The sequence below is a fragment of the Protopterus annectens genome, chromosome 16.part0 (assembly GCF_019279795.1).
Source record: "Protopterus annectens isolate FY-2018-M chromosome 16.part0, PAN1.0, whole genome shotgun sequence".
Lineage (NCBI taxonomy): Eukaryota > Metazoa > Chordata > Ceratodontiformes > Protopteridae > Protopterus > Protopterus annectens.
The window spans coordinates 796,586,021-796,600,433 of NC_056750.1; the positions used below are offsets into that span (position 1 = coordinate 796,586,021).

General features: G+C 39.8%; 1 protein-coding gene across 1 annotated transcript in view; it reads left to right on the forward strand.

Moving 5' to 3' along the window:
* LOC122790842 (lipocalin-like) overlaps positions 1–14,413 on the forward strand; it is a 64,915-nt gene that overhangs the window by 34,778 nt on the left and 15,724 nt on the right. Inside the window, exons 4-5 of the mRNA XM_044058480.1 lie at positions 5,031–5,141; positions 11,754–11,852. Coding sequence (XP_043914415.1) covers positions 5,031–5,141; positions 11,754–11,852 — 210 coding nt within the window. The remainder of the gene's footprint in view (positions 1–5,030; positions 5,142–11,753; positions 11,853–14,413) is intronic.

Genomic DNA, 14,413 nt, shown 5'->3' on the forward strand with positions numbered 1-14,413 from the left:
TCACCTAACATTCAGAACCTCAGTGTATCAGCTCTGCCCCCATTTTATAAACACTAATTCCTCACACACAGCACACAACAAAATTCACCACACAGTCCAAAGACTATCCTCATTAGTTCCAAAACCAAAATCATTTTACTCACCTCCACATCTGTACACAAAACTAAAGAAAAAGATAACTTTTGGTAGTAGATTTCTTTGCTTTTCTCCATTCTCAAGACCTTCTTATTTCTTTTTCAGTAACTCAGCTACTTTTTCTGCCACAGATGCACAGAATTTCTAAAAATATAACTATTGTGTAGTTTCATTCTAAACATTTTACATGAAAGAATTGTAAATAATGCACATGTTGTATTGTTCCATTCTCAGACTGTTTCTCAAAATGTGTATATTGTTTTATTTTATGCCTCCTGTTGTAAATCGCTTTTGTTTTATTGTTCTCTAAACGTCTGTTACGCATATTTTATTTTCTTATTCTTTTGGAGTAACTCCCTGTCAAGACTAAAAACATTCTCTTACAAACGCAGGTAATACTTGTAAGAGTCATCATATTCATATTCATTTACCTAGCTTTTTAAACATGTGCTTCATGTTTCAGAAGGCTGTACGCAGTTCTAGCTTACATCGCCATTATTTCACCAATGATGAGCCTCTACTGTACGACTTGTGTCTCGACTGAAGAGCATGCGTCTTACTCAGGTTTGCTGAAAGCAGGAGAACCAAATCTTACATGGTTGAGCATATGGAAACTAATTTTCTGGTGATAAAAGCAACTTGGGTGTCCCAGCACAAAAGCAAGACACCCAAGTGAGATATTCAGAAACGGACTGCTCAATAACACATCTGGAAACACTTAACACAACTCTTTGAAACACCTATAACACCAACAAAATAAACAAAATTCTAAGGAAGATATACCATTCAAATATGTATTAAATTTATTATGCACCAGAATACTGTTGTCTATCTAGTAAAAGGGAAAACTAGCACCTGGAATTCTTCATAAGCAAAATGAAAGCTCTCTTTTAATCTCTCTGTTCAGATATTGTCAATCAAAACAAATGATCTTTATGATCTTTATTTGCAAAAGTGACCATATTATTCACCAACTCCTTTCACTCTTATAGCTTCTTACTGACATCTAGATTACTGACTTCTGTGTTGCTTTACTTCTGAGAGCTACAGGTGCTTTTATTTACTTATTTGCATCCGTTTACCAGGAAGGTCCACTGGGCCAAAAAGGTACACATTTTCAGTGGCGGCCCACGGAGAAAAGCTCCACAATGAATACATACATACATTAGAATAGAAAACATTAGGAACAATGATTTCAAACAATGCATACATTTGAATAAACAGCAACAGAATAAAATACTATAACAAGTTTCACAGTATAGTGTTTTAGTACAGCGAAACACTACCTTTTTTACTGAAGGAATAGAATAGGAGAGAAATGGAATAGTAGGAGAGAGATGAGATCAGGTTATAGGTTGTGAGGAGCTAGCACACGAGCAAAGCCATTTGGAGAGAAGATGTTCTCAAATATTTTTTGAAGGAAGCATTACTAATAGATCTGAGCTGGGGAGGGAGATAGTTCCATAGTCTAGCAGTGGAAATGGAGTGGAGCATTTGACCAGCGGAAAGGTTAGGTTTTCCTACTTGTAAAAGCATTTGACTTTGAGTGGAGAGGTCTATTAGGGTGGTATAGGGTGAATGGAGAAGAGAAGGAAGGACAGGTAGATGGACTGAATATTAGTTTGTGGGCAGTTTTATGTTATGTAAGATGAGAAGGAAGTTCCAGCCAGTTTAGTAGTCGTAGAGAGGTGCAGTGGAGAGAGAAATGTCTTCTACTTGTGATGAACTTGGCTGTTTTATTATAGCATGAGTCTAGTTTGGATTTAAGACTGGCCGGTATGCTGAAGATAGGAGCACCATAGAATAGTGATGGGAGCAGGAAGGATGAGGCAAGGGATAGTTTTGAGGAGCAATTTAAGTTTTGCGGTGGTATCGTATACCTACTTTTTGGTGAGTTTTTTTAATGCTGCTGTGTATGTGCAAGTCGAAGGTTAGGTGTTCATCTATAGTGACCCCTAGGAGTTTAGTATGTGTGACTAACTCGGTGGTGCTATCTTGGGAGAGAACACAGTGTCTTTGTTTATAGTAGTGGACTTCTTAGGGGTAAATAGCATTAATTTAGTTTTCTTACGGTTTAAGGAAAGGTGGTTGTTAGCCGTCCATATTTTGGTGGAGCTAAGAGCTGACCGGGTAAGTTTCAGGAGTTCAATATACTACATTACATGGACTCCATGCAAAAGAGAACTTGGTTACTGCTAAAAGGGCTGGGAGAACTATCAGTTCTATGAAGTCATCTTTCAAGAGTAATAAAATGGCAAAAGTATAATTCATTTTCATGAACAATTTATAACTGGTTCTACTTGCATCCTGTTAATTATAGAAATTCGTTTTTGAAGGAATCAGAGAACAAAATTTTGGCCCCAAGCTTCAAATTTATGAGAACAACAACAGAATCCAAAAGCACAACAGTTTCATTAGCTATGCAGTGACTATTAAGTAGAAACCAGGAAATGGGGTGATGAATTATGCATAAGCCTACATACTGGTTTGTTTTTTCACCCATTGGTGGGTCCATATCCCAGACAGGAATCTGTAGATCTTAAAATGTGTGTATATATTTTTTTACATGTTTTGATAACTGGCTTTTTATTGTTCAGCAAGCCCAAGACTATTTATTTTAGGATAAGAAGCCAGTCTCTGCCACGTGAAACTCTAATGCAGTGTAATTTTCATATACTAACCACAAATGAAGATTTTATCAAGGCACCATGAATAAGAACTGTGGTGGTTTATATTGTTTACAACTGCCCATGCATAATATAGATGTTTGAGACATGGATGACAAGGAATTCACATTAAGAGCAGGCGCACAGCACTTTATCGTCTCCATATACTACTAATTACAGAAGAGAAAAAAAGAGCAAAACATCTTACGTTATGGAAAGATTCTGAAAGAAAGTCAGGGACAGATTACAGGCATAGACAGCAGGTGGAAACTGAGCAGTTTTAAATTCCGCCACTGCCAATGGCTGGCCAGTACTGTCAGGTCTTAGTGTGAAACCCAGACTTACTGCAGGGGTATGTGCTTAACAGCTGTTAAGATTCAGTGCCATGCTAAAAAGTGCTTAACTAGTTTGTTTTTTTCCTTCTGGAGTGTAATTACAGTTCTCCATGCTCTACAATATATAAACACAGTAAACATTCTGAGGAAATATTAGAAATTAATAAATTCAGTAAAATAAGCACAACCATCATAGTAAATATGTCTGCAGACAGATAACAGCTGTCTTGTACAATGATTTGCTTTTTAACCATCACTTTCATGCTTGTTGGACAAAGTATAGTCATTCAGTTAACTACCTGAAAAGAGTTTTGATGAATTTAGTCTAGTTCTTTGTTTCTTGTGGACATATGGTTTATTCCAGAGATTCTCCTGACATCAAACTTACTAAAAGTAAGTTCTGTTTACATACTTGATGTGCATAAACAAAGGATAATAGAAAATGTTACATCTGTTTGATCACAGGTAATGGTCATTGACCTACGTAAGAGAACATCACCCCATTCCAGTCACAACGATTCAAACTGTTTCCTGCACTTGGAAATCACCAGCCTCTACTGGTCTGCAGAAGAGTCAATTTAAAATGGTTACAAATGACTACAATGGCACACTAAATCTGATGACTAAACAAGTGTACTGAATTAAAAACAACACTGCAAATGGATATGAAATCATTACTTATAATAAATAAAAAGCCTCATTGTTATATCTCCTCCCAAAAAAGCTTGATTGGAACAAATAGAGTTGCCAGCCTTGTGTTATAGTGGGATAAAGCCCTAGCTATGGCATAGATCACCCCAGATTGGCTAGTAAACCTGGGCACTGAAAGAGAAATGTGGGACAAGTAGTGGCCAATGTTAGCTTATCCATCCTTGGGGGGGAGGGAAGAAGTGGCCATTGATGGCTCATCCATCTTTGTGGAGGAAGAGGGATCTGTATCACCACAATACTGAAACCCACTGGTGGCTGGGTGGTACAGCAGCCAGAACACAGGTTGGGGACATTATTTTTAAAGCAGTACTGTTACAGGATTTAGTACGTGTGGATGGCTGTGCGTGATTTTGTTTCAGCATTGTACTGCAGACCCTGCCATGTCAGTAGGCACTTCAAGCCATTGGGGAAGGTGTTTGGGAACAAAATCCTCAAAACCCGCAGAGATGACAATTTCTCCACTGACTGGCTACTACCCCCACCACAGGCAGCATTGCCATGGGAGAAACAAATTGGTCAGTCTGTGACAGGGAGAGTAATGAATAGAAAGATCTCGGGCAACAAAAGACAGAGAAAACCATAATTAAAGCTTAATACTAACACAGTTCTCTCACAATATGATACTGGCTACTTTATCCTTCTCAGAAGGACCTATTCAGATATTAAAAAATATGTAGATTAGGATGCATAACATTTTGTAGTTGGAATGTTCTGTGGATCTATGTAAATGAACAGGAAGCAATAAAGTTCCTTTTTTTCAGACTGACTATTTTTAGGTCAGGAATTATCCGGGTCCCATTCCATTTTTGTTGCGTCTGGATTCAAAGGAAATTGTCAGAAAGGGACTAGAGAAGCATTCATAAACCACTTCAAGCTAGCTGGAAAAATGATTCAAGTGGAAATGGGGCATGCCAAAAATAGCAGCATCTAAAATGTTAATCAGTATTAATCTCAATCTGCTTGCTTGCCAACATATGCAAAACTTGGTGCATATTTGATTGCTAGCAAGGACAAACTGATTCAAACAGGTAAGGCAAGTGAAGGGGCTAGTATCTAAAAATATTACACAATCAGAATATAATCAATAAGCATAACTGCTTAAAACGGTCCTTGTTTATATATTAATATGGATTTGGCTCTTACCAACAACATATTTGTTTTTGTTTCCATTTCTTTCACAAAGCTCTGAACCACGAAACAGATGTCTACTTTGTTTATGCTGACCGAAAATGCTTAATAACACGTGCTGAATATACCAAAAGTGGTGAGAAGAAATACCTCCTCAACTTATTTGGTATGTACAATAAGATCAAAAGATCTTGATTTCAAAATAAATCTTGCTTTGCCTTACCTTTCTATGCATTTGCATTATCTTTAATAATAAATATACACTTTGCAGATACAACGTTATCAAGGCAGTCTTGTTGTTCACTTACTTCCAATATCACCTTCTACAGGAGACCAAGTTATGTCAGATCCACGTTGTGGGGTTTATCCTGGCCATGGAAAGTACAGTTTTGTACCTACCATAAATGTAGATGTTCGAGGATCCCATTGCTGCAGTCCTTACTATTGGGTATAGTCCGCATCCAGTCATATCCTCAGTCTTTTCTTGCCCCAGATGTCAGAAGACCCTAAAAGACAAGGCCCAAAATACCTGCACCAAAAATATGTACAAGATATACAAGGACATATACAAAAATATAAGCATGAAACCTCACCTACACAACCACCCCTAAACACAGAGGGAAGGATGCAGCAATGGGATCCTCGAACATCTACATTTATGGTAGGTACAAAACTGTACTATGTTCTTCGTTCCCCATTGCTGCAGTCCTTACTATTGGGTAGAATCCCAAAGCAGAGGTAAGGGAGGCTGGCAAATCATAAAGAAGCAGGAGCTGACAACATGCCTTGCAAAACAGCTGTGGCAAAACCAGCCCTAGACTTAGAGTAGATAGGAAGGTGATAATGCTTAGAGAAAGTATGCACTGAACTCCAAGTAGCTGCTTCCAAAATATCCTTAGTTGCCACCCCTTAGAAATGCTGTTGTAGTGGCAGCAGCCCTAGTGGAATGAGGCCTAATCCCAGCTGGAATCTCCTTGCCATGATGGGAATAACAAAATGCAATGCAAAAGCCAATCCACCTAGAAATAGTTTGTTTTGACACAGGCTTGCCCTGCGAACTCAAAGCAAAAGAAACAAACAACTGCTGAGACTGCCTAAAATCCTTAGTCCTGCTTAAATAATAACGCAATTGCCTGTGTACATCTAAAGTGTGCAAAATCTTTTCCCCTTTATCTTGGGGGTCTGCATAAAAGTAGGCAAATGAATAGTCTGGTTTAAAGCCACACTAGAAACCACCTTAGGCATAAAGGAAGGATTAGTAATAATGATACCCTATCCTTATGGAAAATCAAAATGGCTCTACTGCCATAAGGGCCTGCAACTCAGACACCCTTCTTGCAGAAGTAATAGCCAACAGAAAAGCAGTCTTCCATGACAAGTATTTCAATTCAGCAGTAGCCGCAGGCTCAAAAGGTTGTAGAGTAAGTTTTTCCAACACAAAATTGAGATCCCAAGCAGGAGTAGGAGCTCTACGGGGGTCTTATATTCTTTGCCCCTCTAAGAAACTGCTTGAACAAAGGATGTGAAAACAATGGTGGGTCACAATCATAGTGAGCTGAAATCGCTGCAGCATGAATCTTAATAGAAGAGAAGGACAAACCTTTGTCCAATAACTCACTCAAATTAGGCTCAGAAACCTGCAAATTCTTTGCTGTACTCCAAAATAAAAATCTCTTCCATTTTTCTGCACACTTTCCTTGTACTAGGTCTTCTAGCTTCCATAATCACATTTAAAACTTGTTGAGGAAGTTGAGACCTGCTGTGTTTCAACACAGAATATGCCAGGCTGTTAGATGAAGAGAGTGAAGCTTGACATTGAGCAGATGACCATCCTGCTGAGACAATAGATGAGGAATCAGAGGCAAAGGCCATGGAGGCTTCCTTACCAGACTCCGTAGTAGTGGGTACCAGTGTTGCCGAGGCCAATCTGGAGCTATCAAAATCATCCTTGGCCTGTCTTGTCTTACCTTTAATAGTACCTTTGGAAGAAGAGGTAGAGGAGGAAAGGCATACACATGAAGGTTTTTCCAACTGAAAGACAGAGCATCCACTTTCCAAGCTGTGTGATGAAACCCCTTTGTGCAATACTGTGGCAGCTGGTGGTTTAGTGGAGAAGCGAACAGATCTATGTCTGGAGTTCCCCATGACACTGTCAATGTTTGAAATACATGAAGATCCAGTTTCCACTCGTGGGGATCCATGATTTGTCTGCTTAACACATCTGCTAAGGAGTTCTGTGCTCCTGGCAGAAACCTTGCCTGAAGAGTTAATTGCAAGCTTAGCGCAGTCTCCCATAAAATCATTGCTTGCCTGCATAGAGGATAAGAATGTGTTCCCCTGCTTGTTGATGTACCACATGACAGTTGTGTTGTCTGTTAGAATCAACACCTGCCCTGGAAGAAGTAACTCCTTGAAAGCCATTAATGCAAACTGGACTGCTAACATCTCCTTCATGTTGATATGTAGATGCAGTAGTCTGGCAGGCCACATGTCTTGTATCCACATTCCATTTAGATGAGCTCCCCAAGCAATGTCCGAGGCATCTGTCGTTAAAATCTGACTTCTGGCCGGGTCACAGAGAGTCCCTTGTTTAGGTGACATTCCTGAGCCCACCACAAAAATTCTTTTTGAAGGCAAGGTATTATTTGAATGACAGTGTCCAAATCCTGGCAGTGCTGTGTCCATACATTTTGAGATACCATTGTAGCTTCCTCATATGCAGTTTGGCATTGGGAAGCACCAGAATACAAGATGCCATGAACCCTAATGCTTGAAGGACTGTCCTTGCAGTCAGCACGGACTGATGAGATAGTTGATGGAAGTAAAGTGATAGACTCTGTTGTTTGTCCGGGGTAAACACAGCCATCTGGGCTGCTGTATTCAGTCTCACACCCAGAAAGCACATGTGTTGAGAGGGTACTAGACTGGACTTTATTTCGTTCACAGAATACCCTAGGCATCTTAGCACTGCTATAACATGTTCCAGATGCTGTACAAGGTCTTCCTTTTCTTGAGCCAGAATCAGGCAGTCGTCCAAGTAAGGATAGATTTGAATTCCTTGAAGCCTGAAGTAAGCTATCACTGGAGCCAGAACCTTTGTGTATACTCTGGGCGCAGTAGATAAGCCAAAGGGCAATGCAGAGAACTGATAATGAGAATTTCCAGCTCGAAACCGCAGATACTTCCTGCAACTTAGCCTGATAGGCACATGAAGGTAAGCTTCCTTGAGATCTAGAGTTACCATCCAGTGATCTTTGCCCAGCAGAGGTAAAGCTGAACCTCTTGAACTTGGGAATGTCCAGAAAAGTGTTGAGGAGAGATAAATCCAAAATTGGTCTCCACGTGTCCCCTTTCTTTGGTACTAGGAACAGGCGAGAATAAAATCCTAGGCCCCTTTCTGATACAGGGACTGGCTGAATGGCCCCATCTGGAGTAATTGAGAAACTTGCTTGTGAGCCTCTTTTCTTTGTGGAGGAGGAACGTCTGGCATGCCTTTGAAAGGGGCATTGTATGGAAATAAAATCTGTAACCGTGGTGAATGATATCCAACACCCATTTGTCTTGAGTAATTAAATCCCAATTTGCTTTGAAAAGAGACAGTCTTCCTCCCAAAGGAGCTGCCAGACGGGAATCTACTGGCAGCTGAAAAGACAGGTCATTGGGTCTGTTAAAGGACTGACCCTGCCCTCACCAGAAGTCTGAGCAGGCGAACTCCTGTTCTAGGCCTAAAAGAAACTTGAGCCCAGCCCCTACCACGTCTAGACCTACCCCTAGACTGAGAATCATAAGCAGGATATGTCCACCAATTTCTACTAAATTTCGGTGGCTGCACCTGCAAAAATCTTTAACAGTTTGCATAGACTTAGCTTTGTCCTCCATTTTCTTTAAAACTGCTTCCACAGGCGATCCAAACAACACATCAGACTGTAAAGGAGCATCCAAAATCCTTGTCTTAACATGCTCAGCTAAATTCTGATCCTTCAACCAGGCATGCCTGCGAAGAACAGAACTAGTAGCCCACCCTCGAGGAGGCTTGTACAGCATCAAAACCACATTGCAAAGAATGCTTACCCACTTGTTCAGACACATGAACCAAATCCAGCAACTCTTTACACTCAATACCTCCTGCCAAAGCATCCACCTTAGATTTCAATTGTGAAAGGAGGTAATTCTGATATTTTAGCATGTGAAACTGACAATTCAATGCTCTCATGGCTAGAGTGGAAGAAGTATACACTTTCTTTCCCCACCTATCCAAAGCCCTTGCCTCTTTATCAGTGGGAACAGGATTTTTAACCACAGAAGCTTTAACACCTTTAGGCCCTTGAGAAATAGTTTCTGGGTCGGACTCTTAAACAAATACTTATGAGCTTCGGCACCCTATAATACCTATCAGGCTTAACAGGAGCAGGAGGCAAAGAGTCAGGGTTCAGGGAAGCCTCTGCAAAACATCTTCCACCACATTCAACACAGGAGGAATAGCTAAGGGCCTATGCTGGGGTAAAACAAGAATTCCCTAAGCCTTTTCCTGGAATCAGAGTAATCCTGGCCTTCCCATTTAAAGTGCTCCCTCATGGAATGCAGAGTCTCTGAAAATGAGAAATCCTCAGGAGGAGTAGCTGTAGGAGTGGAATCATCCACATCAGAATCAGAATAAGTAGGATACTCCTGCAAGTCTTCCAGAAGACCCTGAAGCCTCTGAACACTGTTCAAAACAATCAAACTCTGGTTCCACCCTAGGCCTCTTATCAGGCATAGAACCTCTAATCATAGTAATCAAATCTTCTGCCATTTTAAGCATATGTTTCTTAGGTACAGAACCCGAAATGCTAGGAGAAGCCCCCACTGAAGCTAAACTAGGCCTACCTCTCAAAGAAGTTTTGGCAACAGAAGGAGAGGCTCTAACTACCTTGGGAAGAGAGGGAAGAACAGTCACCTGAGAAGCCCCCTCAGCCTGGCCTACCTCCTGAGAAGGCACATCCTGTAACAGTAAAGATTCTGCCTGGGACTCCATGGAAACTCCTGGCAAAACCTCTGGCTCCACTGAGCCTCTAAAGAACCGGCGTCCGGGACTGCCGGTTCATCAACCCTACTTTGTCCTTGCGCTTCTTGGGCCAGGCGGGCGTCGCGAGCCATCGCATTTTATAATTGCTTCCCAAACACTAACCTGGCACAGTCTAACGTCGTCTTAATAGTGCGTTTGTTAAACCTAGCACAAGGCGGCAACCAACAACGTCGTGCTCAGGCCCTAAACAAGGTATACACAAGGTATGGTAATCCCTATGAGGTATCTGTTTCCCACAAGAAATACAGTTATTCACTTTTTCTGACATCCGGTAAAATGCTGAGGCAAGAAAAAACAAAATGTTAACTCTGTTTCGGTCTGAAACTAGATTTCAAAACTGCTTCTGCATACTGGATGCGGACTATACCCAATAGTAAGGACTGCAGCAATGGGGAACGAAGAACATCTGGCTTTGGATACACCACTTCCAAAGCAGAGATCATTAAAACAATAGTTACTAAATATATCACATTTATTTGTTGCAGGTAAGAGGGAAATGACATTTGCATACATTATAAATGTGAACAAATAATGTAGCAGGACTTGAAACGCTGTTCATTTTTTGTCCGTCCACTCAAGGTCATAAATTTCTTTGCTTTAAGTAATGAGAAACTCAAGAGCATTATAAACAAGGAACAAGTAAAAAAAATAATTTGATGGTAGGCATTCACATGTTTTAATGATTCACTATATGAATTATTATTTTACCATCTGGGTTTAATCTGTCAAAGAAATTCTCAAAACTCACGGCTGCTACTTGAGGATTTGTCTTTTTTGTCCAAAATACTCTGACCATATAACAAGTAGAGTGAGACAAGGTTATCTATATGGGGTGTATGAAATTTCATCCCATGTAAAAAAAAAAAAAAAAAAAAATTGCATACATCATTTTCCTTTTTCACCAAGTACCATTTTATGGTATCATCACAGAGTGATTTTTGGTAAAGAAACTGCCAAAAAAATTAGTTTTTACATTGTTTCCATTTTTGGATGCTCGAACAGAAGAGACTGAAAACACTGAAATCCAGACTATAAGCTTACTAAATGATAAATACAGAAGCCCACCATCGTGTATGATCACTTTTATGGGGGGGGGGGGGGGGTCATAAGTGAGTGCATACTTGTGTGTCTAGATTAACTTCCCAAGACAAACCTGCCTATAGCTTATTCATTTTTTAAAGTTTAGGCTATTAAAATAATCTATGGTATAGCATCTAGAAATATGTCCATGCATTTTATAATACTATATATATTGCACTATATTAGTGTTTATTTATTTATCTATATATATATATATATATATATATATATATATCCATTAACTTTACTTAGAAATGTGTCAGTCACAGAAAGATCAAATATTTCTGGTTGTAGGACAGGATGAAGTAGATGAAAATTTTGCTAAATGTCTATTTAGAAAAGTTTTACAAAAAACAATGTTTTAGATGGGATGTTTTACCCCTCGCACCATTTTGCAAGAGGTTGTCTCTCTTGTACTTCCATTACTACTCATCAACCACAGCTTCACTATAGCACACCGGAGGGATGACAACCCAAACACCCAGAAATGCTGCAAGTCACTGAAATGTACCGATGAATGCAGGGCAGCTGTGGGATCCTGTACTGTAACTGCAGTGCTGGGTTTGGAGCAACTTATCTGAAACTAAATAAATGCATTTTTCTAAGCTCTATGACGATGTTTTTCCCCAACAGCAAAGAGATCAGCACCCGAACCAAACTGCAAGGCAAAATTCAGAAGCATTGCTGAAGCTCTAGAGATTTCGGACAGTATCACCAGTCTTTCTGAAAGAGGTAAAGGAACATATTTTTGTTTATCATGTGCATTCTAGTTATTTAGATGCCAGTCCATGTTTGTTAATATATAGAAGAGGTTCTTACATGTGTATTATAAGCAAACGTTGTATTCGACGTACATTTTTTTTTGGATACAACCTTAAAACATGTTTTTCTAGAAATACTTACATGACTGAGGAACAATTTGTTTCCATCATCTGTCATGTGGACAGCAACTAGTTTTTGAGGAGATATACTTGAAGTTAAGCACTGGCTTATAATATCTAATGAAGAACAAACAATGTCAAAGTAACATTACTTATGCTGCCTTCTGTATATACGTTCAGAAATTAAAAAGGATACATTTCCATATCTGAAAATTAGATAGTGTTCTAGCATTCTTATTTAAATAAATATTGTGTGCTTGGCTACATATAACCAAATCGGGACCCTGCACAGTCTAACTTTAAATCAGTTATACACTGGCATTAGCTAAAATGAAACATATGGCACTTCAGTTTAAAAAAAAAATGAAAAAATGTTATAAAAAAAGGAAAGCCATGATGGTCACGTTTTAAAGAAAATTGCATAAACTAAGTTCTTTACTATTTATCACCTATCATCAGTATAAACATGACAAGTTAATGACATAAGATTCCATTTCCCCCATATGTTTCTCAGTTATGAAAAGAAATATATCTAAACTGGGAAGACAGAGTTGCCCTAGGATAAGGCATCCCTGCCTGACGCATGGTAAATAAAGCCTTCTGAAGAACATTCTGGCACTACCCTGGCAGGTGCAATTATATTTCAAAAGTTCCTAAACTGCTGGGCTTGACCCTAGTCCCAACTGTTCAAAATTGCTTAGTAGTTTGCTAGACACTGCCATTCAAATTTTCCACACTACCTTACATTTCCTGGGACAGCATCAATTTAAAAAACCACAGGCTGTAGCAGAAGTATGATAAAAACCACCAAATACGTTGAGAAAAACCACTTTATATAAATAACAGCAGCAAAGCTTTCGGGTAAAACCCTTCTTCAATACTATTACATACATTTAAAAAACAAACTGGTTTATATACAGGTCAAAGAAACCACATGACCAGCAGTCCAAAAGCCCAGGAATTAATTTACGATTATCCATCCAATGCTCATGGTTACATTTGAACAGTGTTAGGGATGGACTCTGTGTCATATGGGTGAGTAGCCTATTCTAGAGCATGGGGCTCCTTTCAGGCACAAATCTGCCTCTCCAGCATCTTCTATTTATGTTGCAAGCAAATGTCATATCCCTGGATCTAGTGTTTTTGGTGCTGTTCATTTTTCACATGTGCAAAAACTCCATCATACTTTACATGCCAAGCACAGATCACCTCTCAACAACCTGTAGAAGACTGAGTACACAGATAGGAATCTAAGGCGATCTGTACAGGACAGTGTATTAGTACCTTGAATTCTCTTAGTAAGGAACTTCTGTGAGCATTCAGCTTTTGCATATGCCTAGTCAGGTGCATGCCAAAGTGGGCATTGTACTCAATGATGGGTTGGTAAATGACACGGAGAGTGGTACTATAACTTCCTTGGACCAGAGTGCCATACCCTTACTTATAAGTTGGTTAACAAAGAATGATTTTCTTTCTACCCTGGCTACGTGGTGGTCAAAGTTCAGATTAGTTTTTATATGTTTCTTGCTACTAGGTCAACTCTTGGGGGTGTCTTATCAATGGAGTAATTTGCCTGCATAGAGGTTTCCCAAAAGGCACTATAATGCACTTCTTTGCATTAAGTTTTAATTTGGGGCTTTGCCACCAGTCATCTCTTGTAAGATGTTTGTGTCATGGGAAGAATGTACTATAGCTCCATTTTGCAGTTATCTGTGAACTTAGTGAGCTAGAGGCCTTTGACATTGGCCTTGACCTCAGAGAACTAGATGCCAAACAGGAGTGGGCCCAGCATGGGGCCCTGTGGTACTCTACTGGTGACCTGACTCTTGGTGGTGGTGGTCTCAATAATCCTGATTTCTTGGACTCAGTTAGCCAGCTGGCAATCCAGAGAGTTGTGTAGGGATTTATGCCTAGTTCTGCGAGTTTGCCAACAATACCCAAGTGGGGGTATTGTGCTGAATGCAGTATAGCAAAAGATGAGGGTACAGTTGCTCATACCTACAACCTGGTGAAGCTGTCATCTCGTATGATAATCATACAGTCAAAAGGAGTAGTCTTTTCCTGAGCACAGTGGCACTGTGGGGGTGAGATCTCAGTGGTGCTTTTCATAGGTATATTTTAGGCTAATGGCCACCAGGGTCTTTATAAGCATAGCCATGTAACCCAACCTAGTTGTATCCCCTGATAACATGTGCATCTTAACTGGGGGAGGGGTGCATTTGTTAAGACAGTATGGAGTTTTCCCTTCAACCATTGTCTTGGTTACCTTCTCAAAGAAGTCTAACAGGTTAAGTAAGCATGACTTTCCTTTGATAAAATCAAATTGGGATGGGTCCAGTATCTGCAGGTTTGTCAGTCTTTGTTGATCATTTCCATGGTCATTTGTTTCATGGCTTTACATATTAGTCAGAC